The 23,933-nt window shown below is 41.1% G+C and overlaps 1 protein-coding gene across 2 annotated transcripts; it reads right to left on the bottom strand.

The window, feature by feature from the left end:
* Nucleotides 1-3,631: 3,631 nt before the first annotated feature.
* EXOSC7 (exosome component 7) lies at nt 3,632-23,884 on the bottom strand. 2 transcript variants are annotated; one of them, XM_061996691.1, is made up of 8 exons: nt 23,804-23,884; nt 22,556-22,657; nt 21,709-21,803; nt 16,190-16,355; nt 11,923-11,993; nt 7,316-7,439; nt 6,230-6,385; nt 3,632-3,767 (listed from the first exon to the last, which is right to left on the bottom strand). In XM_061996691.1, exons 1-8 carry the CDS (start codon nt 23,858-23,860, stop codon nt 3,663-3,665), a joined length of 876 nt encoding a protein of 291 aa, XP_061852675.1. In that variant the 5' UTR covers nt 23,861-23,884; the 3' UTR covers nt 3,632-3,662. The 2 variants fall into 2 exon arrangements, with proteins under 2 accessions (XP_061852675.1, XP_061852676.1); XM_061996692.1 differs by lacking the exon at nt 3,632-3,767 and adding an exon at nt 3,787-4,321.
* Nucleotides 23,885-23,933: the final 49 nt, after the last annotated feature.

Here is a 23,933-nt window from a genome sequence, read left to right as displayed (position 1 = left end):
ACTTCTCAGTGGCAAAGTAAACCAATGTCACAGCAGGGCTGGAGAGCATCCCACTGCTGAGTGGGACAGCAGCACCTCCTGAAGATCAAAAGAAAAGCTGGAGGCTGTCCTAGCAGAAAGCAGCAAACCCCAGTTAATTCCCATTCACACAGACAACACAGAAGCTCTGTATCGGGTTGCTGAGTCCCTCGAAGAGAGACTTGCACACTCCAGTCTCAAGAGAGCCGTGAGCAAGCTCTGGCTCACTTCACAACTGGTTGTGCTGAAGCAAGTTTTCACAAAACCTGACTCTGTGTGGTTTAGTTCAGTGATGGGCCTGGCACTGTGAGGTTAGTGCTTGGCCTTGATAATCTTAAATGACCTTTTCTAACCATAATGATCCTGTGACAGCCCCTCTCCTCCCCTCTGCATCCCCCTTCCCCCCCAGGGCAGAACAACCTCCCATGTCCTCCCCAAAACGTTGGCTGATGGGGTTCCTGGGTGTGGTAAACCTGCTGTGCATCACCCTGAGGGTAAACACAGAACTGGAGGAAGAGGAGAAGCAAACCAGCCAGGTCCATCGACACACAGCCTCAGGCCTCTCCTGCTTCAGGAAACTGTCCCTGTCAGACTTTTACCCTGGGATACATGGGGCAGGGAAGAAAAAAGTGTGTGTGTGGGAGAAAAAGGCAAATTTGGAGCTGAGTGCTTTGTAGATGACCCAAGCAGAAGGCAAGCAAGAGCTGCTAGACTCCTCACCTCCAGAACACAGCTTTCAGCCTCTCGACACTCCCAGCAGAAGCAATTAATTTCTGGGACAAACAGAGAGCTAGCCCACTGCACAGATGTTTCCTCTTAGCTCTACTGGACTTGAGTCAATGAAAACGTGGCAGTATCTGCACAGCAACACATGGAACTTTCCACCAGCCCAGATGGGAACAGGAGCAGTCTCAGTTGAAGCCTCTATTAAAAATCTGCCTGCTATTTTAGTTTGGGATGGAAGGGAGGGGGTTAAAGACAGATAAGAAAATAGGAATGGGCAGCATAGCCCTTAGCATGCCTGAGAACCAGAGTCTGGGATATTTCTTGGCAGCTGGCAGAGCTGCAGGCCCTTTTACCCCTGTCAGAGCTTTGTTTATCCATCTGGGACATGAGCTGGTAGCAGCAAACCTCCAGGGACAGCTGAGACGAATGAGCAGCTATGTAATACTTTTGGCTGGGCTCATTATTCATCTCTCATGGGCAGAAGCAGCCCCAGTCTGAACTGGGGTCACACTCCACCCTGCTGCTTTTTCATACCAACAGATGGGAGCTGGTGAGTGTGGAAGGAACAAGAGCCCTTGAAGATCCCCCAATTAATTCTGTGCCTACTTACAGAGCTATGGAAGACCTGGGAGAGGACATGCAGGGTTAGAGGAGGCACTGCAGATACTTGGACCATGTTAATTTACAGTGATGCTCTCAGGAAGTGCCTAGCACGCAGTATACTGAGACTGAGGTAGCTGCTTCTGTAGGCACAGCTGCTCCACAGGTTTCCCTGTGCTGGCAGCACAGATACAGACACTGAGGTACCAAGAGTTTGCTTTTTAGGTATCTTGAGCACATGGCCTAGGTCTCAGATGGTCTAGATATTTGGCATCCTTAGTAACAAGTGGAGAGGGAATGCACATAAGCTCACCTCCACAGATTAACATGCTTGAAACACAGTGAGGTTTCTCCCTCCCCCAGCCCCAATTTCCATAAGCTGAAAATGGAGAGAGGACAAGAAGCATCTTCAATGATGTAACTTGCAAAACGCTTGGAGATCCTTCAGCTGGAAGGCTATATATACAAATACACTATTAATATCATGTTACAAAATTCACCCTGGAAGTCACTCTGAGCAGCCTTTTGGTATCCAACCACAAATCTGTAACAAAACAGGCAACAGCTCTTCAGAGAATGGCTGTGGTGTAAAGGCTTGCAATCCTCACTTAGATTAACCCTTTTCTGAACCATTCATCAATATGTGACCAAACAAAAACTGACTGTGGTAAGCCCAAAGTACTGTAAATATTCTTTCTTCCTTCAGTTTTCTTTCTTTCTATACTCTTACAAGTAGCTTTGAGTGGCAAGGAATGGATCACAGCTACTGGAAACCTGGTGTCACGTTAGTCTTTGCCTCACATAGAATACTGGAGTGATTAGAGGTAATATATATAATCATTGGAGAACCTACAGGAGTGATTAAAGGTGAGATATATAATCACTGGAGAATCTACTGGAGATATATATAAGTAATCATTGTCACTTCTTGCCCATATTGCTACATAGCACTATCATAACCCACCTAACCCATTACTTTTTCATTACTTAAGGTACTGAAAAAACCCCACATCTTCAAAATCGACATCTTGGGCAAATCCTGTGAGGTAATTCATTTTTTCCTCATGTCTTTTTTTAACCTGCATGCTCATTACAGCTGTGGCTACAGGTATCTGAAAAATACAGTATTATTGCACTCACCCTGAATAATCACGTGAGAGTGCTCGAGGAAAAGGGCTGAAGAGATTTAGGGACCTTAGGTACACTGTGTATTTTAATGTGATCATGATTCTTAGTTTGAACCATCCTATATCCACAGCTTTCCTTCAGTAAAAACCTTTCCCTTTTCCCCACCAGCCACATTCCAGTCGAGAGAATGTTCTCAGTCTGATATCAGGAAACTAAAACAAGAAATTCAGAATACGACTGCAGTCACTTCTGCCACAATGTTTGTTCAAAACAACCCTTCTAACACTTGCAGCTGCAATATCAGCTTCTTGAAAAAACAGCTTTTCCCTTTGACTTCTTCCATCTGTTTTCTCTTTCTATCCTGCTACGTAAACAGCTCTTTCTCTTTGCTGGGTCACTCAACTGATGTAGGGAGAGAATCCATTACTTTAAAGACTTGGTGATATAACTTGACTGCATATCTTACCTGTCACCTTCTGTCTTTCCCTGTAAAGGATCATTATTGACAGCCACTATGTTTTTGCAGCTGGATTAACTTATTTTCCCTTCCACCTTAGTCATGCCCCTCCTCCTTAGCCACCATGAGAGGTTTTGGCTAGGTTATCCTTGTACCTGTTGGCAAAAGGGATAGGCAGAGCTCTGGTGAGCAAAGAAATCCTGCTTTAAAACAAGAATTGGAAACTTGGGACCATGTTTTATTTATAGTAAACTCTAACCACATTTCATTCAAGGGAAACTAAGGTAATTTGAAGGAAGATTTCCACCAAGTGCTTGTTCTCATCTGGCCAGGGAACAAAACCAAAATTACAAGAGGCTCAAAACCTGGCTTGTGGTGTGGCCATATATATGGTCCAGACCACAGCAGCCAGTCTGCAGCAGTGGAACACATGTAAACAGAATTAAGTACAACTCACAGCAGTCATTCTTGAAAAGATACCCAAGACAATTACTGCTGGTGCTGGCAGTTCCCTGCATGGACAGCTCAAGTTTGCATTTAACTGTATAACTTGTATGCATAACTGTAACACTTACTTGCATTTAACTTCAGCTTTGCTTATGCTTAGCAGCATTTGGGAAGCCTCTTAGACAGAAGCATAAAGGTATTGGGACAAAAACACACCCTTTTTCTATACACAAAGTGATGAGATCACACAATCAATTAAAAACAGGTTGGAACGTTTAATGAAAACTCATCCCAAAAATCCAACTTTCTGCCGGGAGGTCCCCAAACTCTCCTCTTCATCCAAAATCTTCTGAAGGGCTATGTGCAAGGACTTGCCTACTCTTTTTCCTGTCTGCAATGCAAAGAAAGCAAAACAAACCTGAGACATATGCTTATTAAGAGGAAGACAACTCTCACAGAACGCTTGCTTTTGACAAATATTTTCCCTTTAATGACTCACACACACCATCTGGTATAATATAAACATGCTCTTAATTAAGAAATATAAGGGTAGTGGAAGTTTCATTTTAATGTGATTAAGTTGGAGGGGAAAAAAAAAGTAGGCATAAAGGCAGTGTTCCCATTCATCAGAGAGGCATTTCCTCATCATTAAAAATGGATCACCCAGGAATACAAATCAAATTCACAGCAGGCATGAGCTCGCATCCAAGTTAGCCAAGCAATATGCTAGCTGCCAGTGGACAAGAGCTACCTGACCAGCAAAGTAGCTTACTCATAGAAAGTTCAGTAAACTCTTCTGAACGTGCTCAGAGTCAGCAGAGTGAATTTAGGCCAGTTCTGCCCTGTCCCGTGTCCACAGAGCCCGAAGTGACAGTGGCTGCATCACTGAATCAGTCTGTGGGCAGATCCTTCATTAGGATGTGCAATTCAGGACTGCCCAAGGACCTTAAAGGAGTTAACAGAAGGGTGTGTTTTTTTAGAGAAATAAACTTGAGGAGTGCAAAAGCCCAGGATTAGCTCTGATACCAGCCTCTACTCACAGGCACAGCTGTACTGCAGAAGCTGCAGGACAAGGAAACACTGGGCAATGCTGAAATAAAGATCTTGAGGCAGTGCTGTTAATTGCAGCTTTCCCAGAGTTTCTCTAAATGACCTGAAACGCTGACTCCATACAGAGATGAAGAGAGTCCCTCTCTCCCTAAAGAGCCAGACAGCTTCCCAGATTTTTCTCCTTCCTAAGATATTTATCCCAGAATATCTGTTCTCTACCAGGCATGGAGAGCTGAACACTCTCTGACCTGCAGCCAAACCACTGGAGAATGCAGCTCCTCCACTGGGCATTCCCAGGCCTTTTTGTTTTTCTTGGTATCCTAATCAGGCTGCTGAGTTTGAGGCAGGGCCAAACAGACAACCTCTGACCTCCCAAGAAACATCTTCTGATCAGCTTTATCCCTCAGTCCTTCAAATTGCTCACCACCTAGGGAGGAAGACTACTTCCAAGGCAGGTGGGAGACAGTACAACTCACTGGGTGGTCAGCTAAAGCTTTTAACTCCTTGCACCAACAAGAAGGGACAAGTTCACTAAAATACCTGAGCAGAGCTGTATGGTTTGAAGATTTCCCATGGTCACCTCCCATATGCATCTGAGTGGTGTTGAGATGAGCCTTACATCATCCCAAGCACAGCCTTTGTGGGTAGGCTACCCAGAGGAGCTGCAGAAGTTCCTTCCCTATTCAGGGCTCAAGGTTAAAGCGAAAGCAGTGATCACAACAGAGGCTCTGATGAAAGCTTTGTGCAGATATTTGCACAGAAGCAGCTTCTGAACCTGTACCTGACTTAGGCACCCATCTCTTTCTAACAGTCCTAGACCTAAAACCTTACACAACAGCTAGAATTGGACTCAAAAATCCATCAAGGAACACACATCAGATGCCCATAGGAAGTTTAACTTCTTTATGATGTCAGACCAGCAGGACCCCACCTCTCTACCCAGATGAGGGGGGATAAGTGACATCTCTGAACACAAAAGCCCAGTGGTACCACCAAGATTAGCACTGACATCATGCAACAGAACTAAGCAAGCAATTTCCACTTCAGACCAATTGTTTTAAACTTGGCTACAATGTCTGCATTCTGCACTGCAGCCATGCTGAAATTAGCACCGGATCTCTAGGAAATAAGAGCCAGATTGAAGGATTTCATTTTCATTCCAACTACAACTTCAAAACCCATCTCTCTCTCTCACAGTCAAGGCCAAACCCAGCCACGAGAATTGATACTGGAGGACAGATTTAAGAAAAGCCTGAAGAAGGTTTAAAATGGAATTCTCATGTGGATGTGGACAACATCCAGATTCTAGTATTTTCATAGAGCAGGGGCATGCCAGAAATTCAATAAAAGAGCAAAGAAAAACAACACTAAAATGAGAACAGTAAGCTTATCACAAAACAAATGAGTTGTGCTAGAACACCGTGCACTAGCAATTCAAAATGCTGTCTCTACCTCTGCAGGGACTTTAGAAGTTTTGCTCTTTCAGTCTTCAGGGAAAGCAATGAGAGGGAACATGTTTCTTAAAAAATAGTCTCAAAGTTTGTCAGCTTAAGCTTTACAGTCTCACAGCTGTCATGTATTTGAAACAAATGCTAATACTGTACATTTCAGCTACCTGGAAGCCTTAGCTAACATCCATTCACATTCTGTTCTGTTTGTGACCTTTAGCAAGTCCCTTGTGCACCCAATCAAAGCACCAAGATCTCAGCTCTTGAAGTCTTCATATACCCAAGTTCTTTTCATATACCCAAGTTCCAGATCATTCACTATCATCCAAGACAGTATCTGCTCAAAAGTCCTTACCTCCATCATTTCAAAAATACTCTCTGGATCCAGGCTACCCTTCCCCACTTTCTTCATAGAAGTGAGGGCACCTTTACTGGTCACAGAAATAAGCAGGCTGGCCAAAGAACAGGCTTCTTCCTGAAGGGTAGCATCCACCACATGCCTATAACCAATCTGAGTGAGTGACAAAATGACGTTAGATTAGTTTGCAGTTGTCTAAGCTCTTTATTAAGTTGAACTGAGTGGTGGCTCTGTTAGTTACCTACAGCCCCCCATCCTAACATCACATGGCCTTTGGTAGGGGTCAGAGACTGACTTGACCACACAGTATGTAAAGAGCCTCTGACCCCAAATTGTGTGTGCATACATAACAGAGGAGAGAGGAGCATGTCATTGATTCAGATTGTTTTCCTCTCTCATCGTCCTTTCCTCTATAAGAAGCTCTATATTCCCTATCCCTCAACTCCCAGAATGGACTTTCCTACTCCCAGGAGAAAATTACACATCTCCTCACTTCAATGATAACCTTTCTGTTATTTATGCAACTTGCTTAAAGGAAATGTCACACAAACTTTCAGGTAACTAAGGAAATCCCTAAATCTTGCAATGGAAAATGCAGCATCTGCCAAACAAATTCCATTAGCTGCGTGCTCTATGTGGAAAAGGAAAACAAAAAACCTGTTTGAAAGGAAAGGACAGTATTGCACCCATGAAAATGGAGTTCTGTGCCCAGAAACAAACGCTTGTTGTGTAACTCCAGGCAGATCACACATTCTCTGTGCCTCGAGACAATGACATGCTTGTTATAACATACTGAAGTAGCTGCTGCTCTAGATGATTGAGCAAGAAGCAGATGAAAAATAACAAACAAGTCTCTTCCTGCAAGAAGATGCATTTTAAGAATGCTTCAAGTAGAAAAGTGCAAGTGGGGGAGAAGAACTTTTACTGTATAAAAGTTCCTCTTAATGGGAAGGCCAAAGATAAACATATACATAGTGGACACTGGCCATTTCTGTAGCACCAGTTGTATCTGTAGGGGCAAAAAAGAAACAGCAGGTGAAACTGTAATCTCTAGGCAGAAGGTCAGGCATTCTTCAGGCTTACTTTGCTTAGTGTGACAATGCAGGGCACGTCATCCACGTTGAGTCGAATACAATCATAAGGGTCATCAGACAGCTCTATCTCTTTAGAGCCTTCTTCATCCTCAAGAACACGCACTTTGGGTATTCTGCAGAAACAAAATGTGCAAAATCATTGCCAAAACAGAGGAAAAAATACATGGTCTCAACTCCAGGAAGCGCCCTTTCCTCTAAATGAGGCTAAAGGTTACCAGCGTATTAACAACTCAGAGCAGGAAGAAGACATTGTTAAGTGGGAAGGTATTTAGGATAAGGTCATCTTATTTACATCATTTTAATAGAATGTGAACTGGTTTTTATACTAATATATGTGGAGAGATTCTTTTGGAACTTGCACACATCAATTCTGAACAATTGTTTCTACATCTGCCTGGATGTCCAGGAGAGCGCCAAGACTGGATCTTTTCATGCTGTAGTTCTCAACCTTGCAGACAACAGTAAAATGGTCAGAGTTACAGCAATTGCACTGCTTGGCGAAGCTATGACATCAATACAAGTAGCAAAGCTGTCCAGGAAAGAATGACAGTATCTAAGGAGACCTGGGGTAAAGGAAAAGATGACATTAGTGAAATCCTTTCTCTTTAGCAAGGTAGGAAGATTGGTAAGGTATTCTTTAAGAAGTCAGATGACTCTGCTGTTGTAAGGAAGACCAGGGATAAAAATCCTGGCAGAAACACATGAAATGCTTTCTTCTCAATTACGAGCAACAAGGTCTCTCACAAATGAGCTAGACAGGCTCTCTGTCAATGGTACCTACACCGTGTTTGTTAGCCATTGAATGGGAGGATGATTTCATGCAGTTTCCCAGCAAAATGAATAAAGTAATTTAAAACAATTTAGCAGAAAATGGTACCTCAAGTCATCAAGAATGTCAGCATCTTATATGCCCTCATTTACCCATAAGCTCACTAGGATGGAGGACTGACTGAGACTGGCCAGTAAAACCTACACACACTTCAACCACACTGCTCTCACTTTTACACATTTGCAACTGCAAACATCAAATCAAGACATCCCTAGAAAGCCAACCTCAGTAACTGTGTGGGACGTAACCACAAGCTGGTTTTACATTAGTACTTTTACAGTAGTGTTGTGTTTTGTAACTAGTCTCTGGAGGTTACATTCTTTCATGCATTCTGTACCAAATCTCTCTTAGAGGAGACAGGCACTGATTTAGTGAACGTTTCCCCTACCAATGCAAAGTGATTTTTGTTGTTCCCTGGAAGAGTGTTTCAGCTATTTGCGGTTGAGAGTCCTAGAGGAGAATACCTTGCAACAGCTAACCCTGCTTCTGTGAGAACAACCTCCTTACAGAAACACTGGCCTGAGCCCAGCTAAAACTACAATTTTCAACAGGCAGAACAACCGCTTTGTGTACTTTTTTTCTCCCCTGAAATGAAACTCCAAATGCTTTGCAACTCATTGGAAATGCATCAAAGCCTATTTTCAAGTTTAAAATATTCCAGTCCAGTCAGAGGGTGACTAACCCTCGGGCTAAACAGCTTGATGGACAATATTGGACAACAGCCTAGACAAGAAATGTTTGTGCCAAAGCAGCATTTAAAAAAGATGGAGATTTCAGGAAAATCTCTGAGGTCAAGCCATTTTTAACTCTATCCTAAAATGATCAAGAAACCAGAGCAACGTTTGGTCTGCAAATTGCCAGAATTAAACACCTGAAAAATGCCTGTGAGGTGTTTTGGTCAAGAACAGACGAGACAGGCACATCTACCGCAGAAGCAAAAAACAGCAGATACAAGCGTCATAGTTGCATGAAAAGGGGTTAGATACACACAGGAACTAGGCAAAGAGAGGGTGGCACAAAGCATTTCCAGAAAACTGGAGATTTTCTCTCCCAGTTTGTGAAGATTTATCTTGAGAACTAGCTGTACATGTTTACTTTGGGACTTTCACTTCTCTGTTTCGATTTCTGCAACTAATCGGGGCAGAAATCTGTACAGCAGGGCTTAGTCATGTAACAAACAATGTTCTTCTCTGTGTGCTGCAGACCCAGACTTCCCAACTGCAAACAGCACTTCTACCTTTGCAAGCAGGCAATAGCTCTGTCTCTACCATGCTGCTCAGTAAAAAGATGCCATCTGCAAGGCTACTGTGTCATCAAGTCCGCAGGTTTTGTAACTTGTCTAGTTTCTGTTGCCTTGGTTGCAAGTAGGTTGCACATTCCATGGGATCAAGTTTAATGCTGAGTCCTGACACAGTAACTACTTGCACATTTTCCAATACTTTATCATGGATAAAAACCAGCCTCAAGCACCTTGGAGACACAGTTTAGAAGGAAGTTTGATATCTGCTGTCTTTTGCACATGATCCTGATTTAGTTTTTAGAACACAGTGAACAATACAAAGCTCTTGAGGAGTAAACGTTCCCCCTAAAACTGTTACAGTCCTTGTTCCATGCCTGAAGGGGATACAATGAGTCACATCACACATACAAAGGATTTAAATCTCATAATTCTTGCATAAAATTCCTTAAGTTACCCTTTTGGAGTTGCTTATCCCTGAAGAAAAATGCACCCATAGCTATTTTAAAAACGGTTAGAGCAAGATTTTAAGGATGAAGCTGAGGGGTTTTAGTTGAATACCTAAACATTAGTTGCTTGAAAGACAAAAACCAGCAGCTTGAGCACTCTGCTCTGGGTACAGAAGCTGCAGTCTGGGCTGACAAAGATCTGAAAACACTTGGAACAAAACTGTGGTTGTAAACAGATTATGAAAGACAAGTGGGACTCAAAGAGGGATATGCCCATGAAAGTTCAGAACACTTAATCTGAAGGGATCTTCAAGCTGACATCTGTTTGTTTGGATAAAAATACTTTATGGAGAGCAGGCAGCTACTCTGAACAACTTTGTGTCGATCCAAAGCAAACTCAGTAGGTACCAAGGGAAGGGGAGAGGGACAGTGAATAAGGACAACAGGTTTCCACTTTGAATTTCACCTCTTGACCTTATGAACTCCTATGAGATTAGCATGCCCCTGATCAAACCAAGACAGGGTTTTCCCAGGTCAAAAATCAACAGGTCCTACACGATGTCGTACTGCACCACACGTTGGTTTGATATTCAACTTCCACAAGACTGTGGATGCTTGTCCACAGATTGAAGATTACATGAATGATACAGTTTGCAGGACAAAAATACAGCTGAATCATTAAAACAACACACCTTCCATGATGTCCATGCTCCCAAAGCAACAGATTTCCTCTTATTTGCTTGTTTATTTATTGAAATTACTCTTTAGATTCTTTTCTCTCTTTATTCAGAACTAGGATTCCAGCTGAAATCAAGAAAAATAGATCTAGCTATCTTGTAAATAAAGTATGTGCCTTAGATCTGCAAAACAACTCACAAGGGAGCAGCTGTTTTAATGATAAGACTTTTGCATCCTGGCAGCTAACACATAGACATAGGCATTGCTTCCCTTTAGTGTGCTGCCAATTCTTTTGTGAGCCATTACATTTGTAATGGTATCTCTTAATGCTACAAAAGCAACCTAGTGTTAAAAGTTACTGCTGAGAAACTTGATTAACATGGGAAATTTCTCAGCAATACATATAAGCTGCAGTCTCAGATGGATTCTCACTTTATCCCCTTCTAAAGGGTTTATAGCCTGATATACTGCCTGTCTTTAAAAGTGTGTTTTCCTCTTCTTGCACATTTTCAGCAAGCTGATTCCCCGATGAACTAGCCAGAGCTCCAACAGTGACTTTAGCAGATCTCTACTTTGCATCTGAAGAATGACTTGAGCCCCATTTTAAAACATTTGCACCTGTAAGAGTCTAACTTTGGCACCTCTTACAGCTAATTTTGTGACTTAACATTTAGCAAAGCCATCCACTAGTTTCTTTCTCAAGGGCGCTACAAAGCCCTGTATTCCCATTCACCTATAGGTAAAGAAGATAAAAACATCAGAGAAAATATTTCTGGGTGTTCTCATTCAGTCACACAGAGAGCACTTCCATCATTCATCCTACTACATTTTGTTCTTATTAAAAGATTAACGTGCCTGGGAAAAAGTTCTTTTAAAGACATGTCACTTCCCCCTCCTCACTGTGTCTCACCACTACTTTTTCCTCTTAGTGTTTTAAAACCCTCCTGACTCACAGTTAACAAAAAAGAATATCAAAAGTGGGAAATCAGGCCTAGTTACAAATCAGTAGCCACATCAACAGAGGGCTTCTTATTCAGAAGCATCACATATCAGTCAATACTTCTTATTTTAAACCCACAAGGCATCAACACCAATGCCTCCAACTACTTGCAACACAACCATTTGGTGAAGACAATTTTATCTGGATCTGGCTACAGAACAAAAGTTGTATTGAGTCAGACTTTGCACATGATGTGAATCAACATTTGATTATCAGAAACTGAATTAGTGTCATTAGTTCATGTTACTTGCCTGCAAACGAACCAATCTGTATCTGAATCCAAATTGCCTTGGGTATTTCTTACTTAAATAATTAAGCATTAAAAATATTTAGGTCCCAGAGAGTATTGCTCTTCCACTTCCCAAGTCATTTCCACTCAAATGAAATGAGATCTGTGCTTTACCTTGTGTTAAAGAGCGCTGCCTTCACTGCGATAGAGATTGCATCAAAGAGGTTCCCGCCACACTCCAACAACTAAAGAGGAAAAAAACAATCTCTTTAGTAGAAAATCAGGCTACTGCCTTTAAACCAAGTCTTTATTTTACTTAAATCTACTTGAAAAGTCACAAAATTAAGAACCAAACCAGTCTGTTTAAAATAAAGCCTATGTATGAACAGAAACAACAGGTAGGAAATGAACACTTCAGCTAAATGTATTATAAAGCAGAAGGGTTAATACACCCCACAATAAAAGCTTCTGACCAGGATACAAACTCACCACACAAATTCTTTAATGCTAAATCAATTCAATCCCTTTTCTAGACTTCATTTCAAAGAGGAGTCTTTTTTTAAATACCAGCTGGACAAACCCAATTGGTATAATTGGTTTCAAAGCAGCAACACAAACTGTCACCCAGAAGGTGGTATGAAAAGATAGATATAGAAGGTATCTTTTCAAAGGCACATCATGATTTATTCTCTACTCTTTATGGAAAAGGAGTCATCAGCAGGTTTGGCTTGTAACTGAAAAAGATCTAAGGAAATCCTGATGTCAAAGTCTACTTGTTGATAACACTACCATTTGAATTAGTGTGGAGGGAGTCTAGCTTAGCTTCTTCCCATGAAGATCAGGTGAAGAGCCAGAGAGAACAGCAGCACATCATACTAGATAAAAAGGCAGGGCTCCCATAACCACTAACGCCCTGACAGACCTCAAAAATACACCTCTGAGACAACTCAAAGATGTATTTGGCCATAGTCTGATGTTAGTTCTTTGACAAGCTCCACTTCTAGCTGTCAGTACTATTCTATGAACACACACATCTCTAACAAGCATTTAAATCTCCTTCAGGGACAACATATGGATTGTTCTCCTTTACATCAATCTATGCCATATGATGAGAGCAAAACAAGTTTTGCAACACTGGCTGCATTGATTGTTCTTCAGAATCCATTTAAGAATGAGATAAACTCTCGCACTAGGAGCAAATCATAAATCAGATATTCTGCAAAGACAGTTTATTTTTACAAAGGCAGACTGGATTGTGCAAAAAGAATGGCAAAAACTTGAGACAGAAAGCTAAATACAAAGGTGATGAGATTATTTCTTTGCAAGCAGCTGCTGGACACAGAGAAGTTAACTTGCCACTTTCAGCCACGATTGGATTTTACTGGATAGCACAATAAGTGCCACAATATGTCTGTTATTAAAACCCAGTAATGGGATGTGCCTGGACTGTTGCTAGGCTTGTGTCCAGGCTGCTATTCTAAAGCCTTATCTGTGCTACAGTGATGCCTACAAGCTTGCAACACTGCCTGTATCAAGCATAGCACAATTCCTCCAGAGAGAAAACGAACACTCTCTTCTCAGCTGAAGCACCTTGTACTGAGATCCCCTCCCTGAGCTTTTTAATTGATTGTCTTTTTTTAAGGACTAAGAAAGTCTGCACAATGTGGGGTGTTTTTTTGTTCCTAGACTGGATGAGGAATAGAAAAGATGAGGGAAACCTTTGAGGGATGCTCAGTAATGACTTGCTAAAATTTCAACAGAACCTGATGGATGCACTTCCTCAACACACAATGTGCTGTGATTGGGTAAGGAATGAAAAGAGATGGCACACTTTGACTGTCCTTGCTTGGCACAGCAGGCTGCTGGGGCAAATTGCATGCAGAAGGTTACATACCTTCAAAAATGCCCAAAAGCCTATTCCTGACACCAATGTACTTAAAAGGGTAAAGAAAATGAGGCAAAGAGAGAGGGTGCGAACAGGCTTATAGTTTTGCAGGGCTGTGCATCTCCACATTCATGAGCTACTCTTTGCAAGTGGAATACCTTCTATTAAGATAGATATTCTTGGCCTTTGACACACATCTATATGTGTCCACATATCTGCATCTCTATGGTGTGTATAGTTGAAGTGACTTTCTTTCCAGTCTCACTGCACACAATTCTAGCATCTCCCAAGTACATTGACCACTAGAAAACACTGGAGACAAGTTTTTCATCAATAAGGTGCAGGACTATGTAAAATACACTATTTTCTCTTTTGAGGCTGCACCTCTCTAGTTTTGTTTACACACAGGAGCTGATTATAGATGCTCTCATCAAAGTGTGCATGGCTAAATTAAACAGCAATGGAGCATCTCCAGGTTCTTAACAGTCTGTCTGAGTCTTTGTCTTTCATGCTGAGAGACTTGAAAACAAGTACCTTCCCACTTCACCACAAGGTACCAGTATTTTCAGACTTATGACAGATTTAAGGCTTCTTTTCCCTCCAACTTAACTAAGCAACACAATCACCAATGTGAACAATTGCCAGGAATTTTGAAAGCAAGTATCATCCAAAAGGCTCTCAATAAGCACTGCTATTATATTTAGAATCTGCCTCCCTCACATGATGAATAACATGACTTGTACCTCACATTAGCACAAGTGTCACACTTACACCATGTACTATTAAAATAGAGTTCTATAGGAATGATTCAGCAAGAGCATCTTAAGGGAAATCTGTAGATATCAAGCACCTACTTGAAGTATAAGCCATTCTATGGGACATATGACTTCAGTTTAGAAAAGGAAATACCTTAGAATACCTTTAAGAAATACATTTACAAGCGGAAACAGAGAGGCCTGGTATGGAACAAAAAAAGAGGTGGAAAAAAGAGTAACAGACAAATGTTAACAGTATCTTCTTCTACCTATACCAGCAGCTCTTCAATGGCTCACACACAAAACCCCTGCAGAACATGACACAAAAGAGATTCATCATCAAATTCAGAGCCCTAATTAAGAACCTATAACAGATTCTTTATTGGCACTGTAAACAAAACTGAGTGCAAAATTCATCAGCATTCGTAATTGTGACACAACTGGTGGCACAAAAATCCCCAGGCTGTTTTTCTCTGTAGCTGTGGACAACCAAGAAATCTGTCCAGGTAGCATTAGATAATGAGTGGTTACACCTCACACAAAAGCTAAGAATTCCTTCTGCAGCAGTCAGCTTTATGAAAGTTTTTGTTTATGCAGTGTTGATGTTAAGCAGTACATTGCTTAAGGAAGCACTGCATTTAATATTCTGTACCTCTGCCTGTAATTACCTAATAAGTAAAGGCCCCAGTATGATTTCTCAGAACTAACACTTCACTCTCTGTTACACTATGCCAAGCTCCAATAAGCCCGTGACTCAGGCTGTTCAAGCACTCTGCAGTGGCACACGTTTGATCATTCTATATGTGGACTAAGTCACAGTATGTACCAGATCTACTGCAATTAGGCTAATGCTACTGCTTTTTAAACACCTAATGGACTAATTCTCTCATTTGTTTAGCCATTAGTGCAAATGCTCCTGTTTTGTTTAACAAACCCCTGTATTTATTTGTATTGGCAATACAGCTTAACATTTTGCAAAACATTTCACAGACATTAATGGGTTCCTATGAGTAAAGTTCCTCAACATATTTTCAGTTACAAATTTGACAAATGGAAGCTCAATTTTGGACCAATAAGAATTGGAAATACTGCTCAGCAGAGTCTGACCTGCAGGCTTCTATTATGTTCCCATGACAGAGGGCTTGAAACATAGCACGGTCTGGAAATTGAGCTGCTGTGTTCTCATGATTTATATGCATAAAAATCACTTTCCACTTCTTAATGGCAACAAATACATTCAATTCGTGGGTGCAACTTTCATCAGAAAGTGCCTAGGCCAAATTAACTTTTGCTAGAAAAGTTGCTATTTTACCTTCCTAAGTACTGATAACAGTGCAAAGAGGTAGATGGGATAGTTATGCTAGGGCTAACATACACCCATGCTAACTTACATTCATCAGAATGAGACATTTGCTCTTACATGTAGCTTGGTGAAAAAAATTTAGCCTTCTTTAGCAGCCATTTCCTCATCAGTGACCTCGTCTAAAATCATAGAATCACAGAATGGTAGGGGTTGGAAGGGACCTTTAGAGATCATCTAGTCCAACCCCCCTGCAGAAGCAGGTTCACCTATCTGATTTTTATCTGAGACAGATTTGGAACATTTGGTGTTTCATCAGATCTGCAGTGCAGCAGCAGCCACCAAGAAGAGTAGAAAAAGACCACGCTGGAAGTAGTGATTAACTGTTACAGGTAGATTCATAAGAAAATGGCCATCCGTGCTGTGAAGCATCCTATCATAGTATGAGAAGCTTTTTAAATATGACAGTACACATCTTTAAGTTTTCATTTCCTTACTTACCAATACATCAACATAGAGAACCCAGCAGTGCTCTCTGGGATTAATACAAAGTGATTTCAAGTCTATACTGCTCTCGCTGCTAAATACTCTGTAGAGAGTATTTGCTATCTCTGTGCCAAGTTCTTCTCCTCCCCGGCCTTCAAATTCAGGAGTAGCATTTGCAGAACTAGATAAAGAAAGAAAAAACACTTTCATCTCTGAAGCAGCCACAAACCCAAAGGACATTTCTTAAATAGAAAGGATTAGAAATAGAGAAGGATTTGTTTGTACAAGAATAAGCACCCTATCTGTAAAGAAGTTACTTCCTTTTTGCATGCAACAATGTCTTGATGCACACAATACACCTACATTTTGCTACAAACTCCAGGACTAATTAAATTTCCCTACTATCTTCAGTTCACAAGTTACAATACTGAAGTGGTGGATTCTCTCAGGGATTATTTCTTCTAATGCTCTCCTCTTCTATCCCCTCAACCCTTTGAAAAACAAGAAAGTGAGAGGAAACTGTACTAAGTTCAGAACATCTAACAAGACAGCCTGTTAGAGTTAAGTGTTAAATTAAGATGAGAGTGAAAGATCTAAGAAGAGAAAGATCTGATGATATGACAAGTAGAATACACCTATTTTTTTTAATGAAATGACACGACTGCCTGACCTTAATTGGTCATTTCTCTACTGAGTGTATGCTCTGCTACCAAGCCCCGTACAGACAGCAGCTCATTATTTTCAGCAACTGAAGCTTATGGAGAGCAGCAACTAAAGAACATTTCTTCCAGAAAGGATCTGGCAAAAATGTGTGGCCTTTACTCCCCCAATTCCAGTGTAACAAACTCTGTCTATGAGCGGTCATGCAAGAAAATGCTTGGGTGCTGGGGTCTTGTACAAAGTTAAGAACAAAATTCTTATGAGAAAAGAGCACAGATCTGTCAAAAAACCCCAAACAAAACCACAGACCCCAAATTTCCACCTCCAAGTCACAATGAAATAGAGGAGAAATGTCCAGAGGTGCATAAACAACAAAATAACAAACAAATGTTCTGAACCCAACCTCTGGGTTCTAGAAGGAGCAAGAACATTCTCCAGCAGTGGGCCTGTGGCACACGTTGTGGATCTTGTATTGAAACTAATCAGACCTCAATAAGTTCAGAATCTGTAACAGCAAAGGCTTGTGTTCTCCTGCCTGAGCACCTCCCAGTGCCAATTTCTCATCTATGTTTTGCATTTAAATGATGATATGAACCCTTAGCTCTTCCAAAAAGCACACCACAGGAATGTAAACATACAGCAGAAAACAAAGTCTTGGAATATAATCCTTTCACCTTTAAAAAAACCCAACAACTCACATTATCTTGGTATGACTTCAACCACCAAGTGAGTTATATCAACAAGACTGCAGAGCCTATGCACTTACACATGATCACCTATTATTCTTCTTACCTATAAGAATTACCTCGCAATAATTATCCCAACTTGGCTTTTTTTTTGCAGAACTGTTGACAGCTCAGATGCCAGGAAGAGCTACTGTGTTTTTATAGGTTATTTGTTGCTTCTATAAACAAACAACACTATATATGCTTAAAAAAATGAATGACTGCCAATCAAGCACTGCCTTATGCTTCCACACTACATTTACCACACAAATAAGCACTGTAAGTGCGATATTGAAGATTCTCAGCTGTGTTAATATTCAGACATCAATTTTACAAGATAGGACCATACCTGAGTATAACAATTCTGGAAATATGTTGGATCAGGTCTTCAGGTTGTATTAAACAAGAACTTACTCATGGAAGCAGCTTTTATACAAGTTAGCTACACCATTCTGTTTAAACCATTCTGTTCAAAGAATGGTTACACGAGCATTATGACCCCTAGGATATGATGGAAAGAACTATACAAACCTCAATCTATACCTCATTATTATCTCTAAACACAAAGTCTTATCAAATGTTGTACTTTTTCATTATTGACAGTCACTTTCTTTGACATCAAGTAGGAAGAACATAAGAGTCACTCGGAATATCGTTGCAAGTTTCACTGCATCTTAATTCCCTCCTTATTTTAACACTTTAGCTCCTTGCAATCAAAATGAAACGAAGTTAGCAGGGTACTATGACTATATGGTAAACAGTGCCACCTAATGCCCACACACCACTGCAGTTATTTATGCTGGGTAAGATTCAGCAAAGGGTGCACACTAGTAAGAGAAAATGCTAAAAAGCTTCTTTTATGGAACATGGAAAAAACTTAGTAGGGCCAGGTGGAGCACAGAACTTCTATTCCTAAAGAAAATGTAATTTTAAAGACTCTCCAAACAATTTCGGGTTCATGGTGCACAACAATCAAGACTCCTCCTAAAGCATAATCCTGCTTCTACCACAGATCTCTCTACTGAACTTCAAAACACTATTCATTACCAGTCAAAACCTTTCTCTCACAGCAGTTTTTTCCATCCATTGCTTAGGCCACTAACATACTATAATCTAGAATGTAACCAATTATAACAGAGATAACCCAGTCAATGAAACAAAAGCTTACAGCCATTTTCCTGGTATAGAAGGGCTTCATTACACAGAGGAGATTGCTCACCTAAAACAGTATTTACTCTGAAGCAATCAATGCCAGCTTTCTATTCTTGCACCCAAAGAAACATCCAATCATTTCAAAACAACAGATTCACTGTTTTAGAGTCAGCAGTAAGTTAACCACCTAGGGAGATAGCTAATACTCCTAATACTCCAAGACATCACATTTATGACACATCTGGACTGATGAGGCAATCCCAGAAACAAAAGAACTTGAACTCAGACGCTGTCTACCTCTGTTAATATGATTATGACAATATTCAAGCTCATGACCCTACAAAGAACTGGGCTAATAAGGTTTGAGTTTAGTTCAGTCAAACTGGTAGCTCTACCATATGGATTTACTGATTCAGGTCTTTGGCTGGTCAGGGACTGTCACCACACCTCCCATTCAAAAGAACATCTGCTTATAGAGTTTGAAAGTTTTACTCAAGCATCAGATGAGTGTTTCTCTCTGAAAACTGAGCTTAATCCCTTGGAGGACAGACAATATATCTTTAATGGAGGAAGTAGCCTAGAAAACTGTAAAACCATTTCATTCTTTTAAAACCCATTAGTTTGCCCATTGCCTCTGCAAAGAACAGTTGCCATGATAACAGGAGGACAAGTTCCTTTTCTGCAGCCACCATTCAAGTGATACCTTCAGTGACTGGACTGAAATTTGGTTTAAGTCAACATTTTCCCCACAAAAGAAAATGGAACAATATCTGAGAATAACCTAAAAGCACGCTGATGTGGCTGTTCTGCAATATTGTCATCTCTTACACTTTGGAGAAGTACTTTCCATCTCCAGTATTTAGGATCCTATCTGCTCCAGACTCTCATGAGAGCATCACAAAGAGGCCCACTCTCCCAGTTGGAACAAATGGCCTTCAAAGAGGTGGAAGAGATGGCAAGACTTGGACAAATATATCCCTTACTTCCCTAATTCCACAAACCAGACCTAATGCATTCAAGGAGCTCAGAAGTCTGCCTTTTAATATTTTTAATTTCCAGCATCACAAACCAGTGCCTCAAAAGGAATCTAATCCAGAGACATCCATTAAGGTTGGTCTCAAAACAGAACTAAATGTGCTTCTCAGATGTTAGGTTAAGGGCTCAGAGAACAACGAAGAGAAATGGAACTGTGGGCTGCAGAATCATAAATGAGATCCAGCAAGTGATTATTCTCAGCAGCACAAGAAACCACAGAAGTTTCAAAGAAAAGGGATTTTAAGACAGCAGACTGCAGTCTGAGTTTTTACTATTAGTTTCAGGAATATGAAAACCAAGTAGAATACACAGGAACTTCATCAGGAGATGAACTGTATCAAACTGTGCTCAGTTACTACCCCCCAGTGGTAGCCTTGAATAGCATCAGAGTACTGATGGCATCCTTTAGAGAACAAGCTGCTGCCACTTCACATTTTGTCTTTTGGAACTTTCTGGAAGCCTGAGGTCACCTTTCCCTAGTGGCACAAGCATGGGAGAAGTGACCATCCTCTAAAATTTAGGCTCCTGTTCTGTGTTGTCACAGAAAGTAAGGTTTATCTATCTCTAGAACTGACAAGATCCATCTCACACAGTATCGGTGCACATTTCCCTCCCATCTTCTTATGCAGCAGAGACTAACAGTTAGAAAACACAATCTGACACTCATCTAATGAGCTGAAGTTTATCTAACATTTACTTATGTATGAAAGATGTGTCACAGAATTGCAATCTCCCAACTTCCTTCACACAGAAAGCACCAGAACAAAGTGGGTACTGTTTAGGATATGTAATACACAAGTCTTCATACTGGAGACAAGCTCAGATCCTCTCTAATGGCTGGCACACATTTTTTAAACATCAGACACAGACAAATCATTAATTCATAGGTGAGTCCTTCCCCCTAAAAAAAGTAAGTTTTCACATTTAATGTAAAGAGGCTGTGATGTGGGGTGATGTGGGGTACAGAGGCAGTCTTAGCTTAGGCTGCATATTCTGAGACACACACAAACCTTAAGGCACATACAGCCAGTTAAACCAGAAAGATTATCAGAGACACACTTTCCTGGCAGCATTCATACCTTAGCTTTACTAACAGTGTAATGGTTTAGTGACAGAGTAGCAACACTTTTTGTTGTCAATAAAAAGAAAGGTCACACAGAACAGCTAACTTGGCAGTGCCAAGGCCTTTATGAGAGGTTCCCAAAGCACACTATTTCACAAAGCACAGCTTTAGAATATCTGCAAGAGATGTATACTCTACCTTCATGGAGCAAACAGTCTGGAATAACACCAAGATGTCACTATGCTGTCTTAAAGCAACCTGAAAACAAGAGCTCTCAGTTTCCTTCTAGTTTCCTTCAAGCACTATGAAGGCTGTAAGACTAAACACTGCTCCATTTATAATGCTCACTAGTCAAGAATGTGATTAAAAACAACTAACCGTTTCAGTTAATGAAATATTGATTCACTGATAAATGAAACCAAATTTTCTAATTAGCTTTTGCATCTGAAGTTTACAGCAAAGACATTTCTCTTCTTAAACAGATTTGTACAAATCTTTTTCCACTGCTTTCCCAGAGTAAGCAAATCTTTAACAACAGTTGAAGTACAGTCTGTATCAGTCAATCCTTCTGAATAAAGTTGTAAAAAAGACAGCTGACAATGTAATCATGAAGTCACATTAGATGCATGTGTAACTGAGCCTTTTCCAGAGGCTGTGATGCTATGCAGTTCAGGTCTGTTTTATTATCCCTGTTTTCATTCTTTAACTATTGTTCTGTTTAATTAGGGTCTGCAGAACAAGCAGAAAGTTTCTGAACATTCACCAATATTGGAGCAGTAAAATAACTTGTTTCTATTTCTTAGACCCTTACAGGTGGTTCGTAGAATGCTGCTATAACCTTCAGATCAGTCATTTACTCCAATTATTACATTTATTTCCCTCTTCTCCCATATACTAACCAGTCAACAAAGAATTCCAGGTAGCCTTCATCAGGTTTCTCTAACTTCGGTGTCCCCATTTCAGCTTTTACACCTACCAAGATATCAGTGTGTCCCTGTTGAAACAAAAACATAGTGCACAACAGGAATTACAGTCACAGAACTACTCGTTTAGTTTAAATGGCTATGATAAGCTGACATTTCTACCCTTCAGTTACTTGCTGATAAACTGAATGTTGTATCAGAGCGAACTCAGAATAACATGATTTTTTAATATAAAAGGAAAGGCATTAGAAGGACAATGTTAAGCCTAAGAAGATTCTTCAAATAATTAACATACATATGATCTTTCCCTAGGTTAAAGAGACATTCCTAATATCCATGACTACTTCATGGTTCTGGTCATTTTGGTTCTGGAAAAGGCTGTTTCTCCAGAACTCTTATAATAGTAATAACACTAATACAACTACTAATAATATACTGTACTACTACTAATAAATATAATATATTTATCTTCTTCAACACATGCCAGAAGTACTTTTGCTTCACCCTCAAGGAACAGAACTATTTTTTCCAGATGCTGGGCACAACAGCAACTTCCATTTTCAAGATTAAGTGTTAGATAAGGTCAGATGGAAGGCTGTCCAGGAACTTCAGAGTAAACCTAGCTCAAGCAGCTTAAGACAGCCTGAATTAACTATATATCCTGCCATTATTTCCTTTATTATTTTGATTAGTGTGCTGTACACACACACACATTATTACACACACACAAGCCCATTTACAAATAGCCTCAGCTTATATTAAAAGTAGCCACATAACCCAGAAACTTCAATCAAGAGACACAATTCATAAGAAACTTGCCTACCAGCTTTACTCTTGCAGATCCACTTGTGTTTGACACAACGTCTGTTTCTACTTCTGCACATCTGTAGTCTTCACAGCCACGACCATCTACACGGAGATCCTCCTAAGCATGATAAGCAATATATTGTGCTTGAGGGAATCAATAATGAAAAGTGGGGGAAAAAAAGTATTTAGAAGTTTCTTTTTCCTATGCCAAACTCAGCAGCAAAAAGCAACAGCTCATTGCTTCATTACTACCTTTCGTTTAAGATTACAACAGAATCAACCCTACTTTTCCATTTGCCTCTCATTTATCTCTACAGAGACCTTGCAAAAAGCTCTCTGCAGATAGACACGAACTCTTGCAAAAGATTCAGACTGTAACAGTGTAAAGGTCTTTGCTTTACAAGGTACCTTACCTAACACAACACTGGTTTTCCTTGGGATACTCAAGTTCTGTACTTCTACATATGCAATTAGGACCCACAACAGACAAAAATAACCCATTGGCCTTTCAAATGCTTTCATCTGTTTTTCAAAACCAGGTATTATCACAGAATGGTTGGGATTGAAAGGGATCTTTAGAGATGATCCAGTCCAACCCCTCTGCAGAAGCAGGTCCCACCTAGATCAGGTCACATAGGAACATGTCCAGGCAGGTCCTGAAGACCTCCAAGGAAGGAGCCTCCACACAAGGAAGGAGCCTGTGCCAGGGCTCCCTCACCGTCAGATACCGCATAATTCGTCCCCATAAAACCAGTTTTCTTTGCGATAAAACACAGTTTCTCTGCAGATAGTACAGCTCTTTTAGCTCAGGCATTTCTCCCCACACGTCCCCTTCACCCTTTCCACTCACTGTTCCTTAGCTTCGTGGCAGGCTAAAAGGCTGTGCAATGGCACAAACCTGAGAAAGAATCACAGAACGGTAGGGGTTGGAAGGGAGCTGTAGAGATCATTCAGTCCAACCCCCCTGCCAAAGCAGATTCACCTAGATCAGGTCACACAGGAACGTGTCTAGGCGGGTCTTGAGCTCCAGGGAAGGAGCCTCCACACCCTCCCTGGGCAGACGAGGATAAGAAAGAAAAGTAACAATAACTCCACGTCCTGTTCTCTGCCTGCTTTCTGGTCTGATGCTCCGTGCGCTCGGATGTGACGATTACCCCGGAGACAACCTCCCCTCACCGGACACCAGGTAATGCAAAGCTCCCTCCCTCCTCCCCACGCAGGGATGAAGCCCGGCGGGGTGCGGATATGCTCCCGCCGGCGCTACCTGCACGCCGTGCACGATGTAGAGCTTCTCGGCCTCGCTCAGCACCACGGACGCCATGGCTCGTCCCTTTCCGGCGCCCGCGCACCGTGCCGACGTCAGGCCCCTGAGGGCGGGCCCGAGCCCCGCGCCT

Source organism: Colius striatus, chromosome 5 (genome assembly GCF_028858725.1).
Source record: "Colius striatus isolate bColStr4 chromosome 5, bColStr4.1.hap1, whole genome shotgun sequence".
NCBI classification, from domain to species: domain Eukaryota; kingdom Metazoa; phylum Chordata; class Aves; order Coliiformes; family Coliidae; genus Colius; species Colius striatus.
The sequence above is the reverse complement of the archived record's forward strand: the minus strand, read 5'-3'. Positions and strand labels throughout refer to the sequence as shown.

Coding starts and splice junctions, on each gene's coding strand:
- EXOSC7 (XM_061996691.1), bottom strand. CDS start 23,860: ATGGCGTCCGTGGTGCTGAGCGAGGCCGAGAAGCTCTACATCGTGCAC. Junction 7,440..11,922: donor GCAGCGCTCTTTAACACAAG/GTAAAGCACAGA, acceptor TTGTTTCTGCAG/AATACCCAAAGTGCGTGTTC. Junction 6,386..7,315: donor GCATTGTCACACTAAGCAAA/GTAAGCCTGAAG, acceptor TCACTCACTCAG/ATTGGTTATAGGCATGTGGT.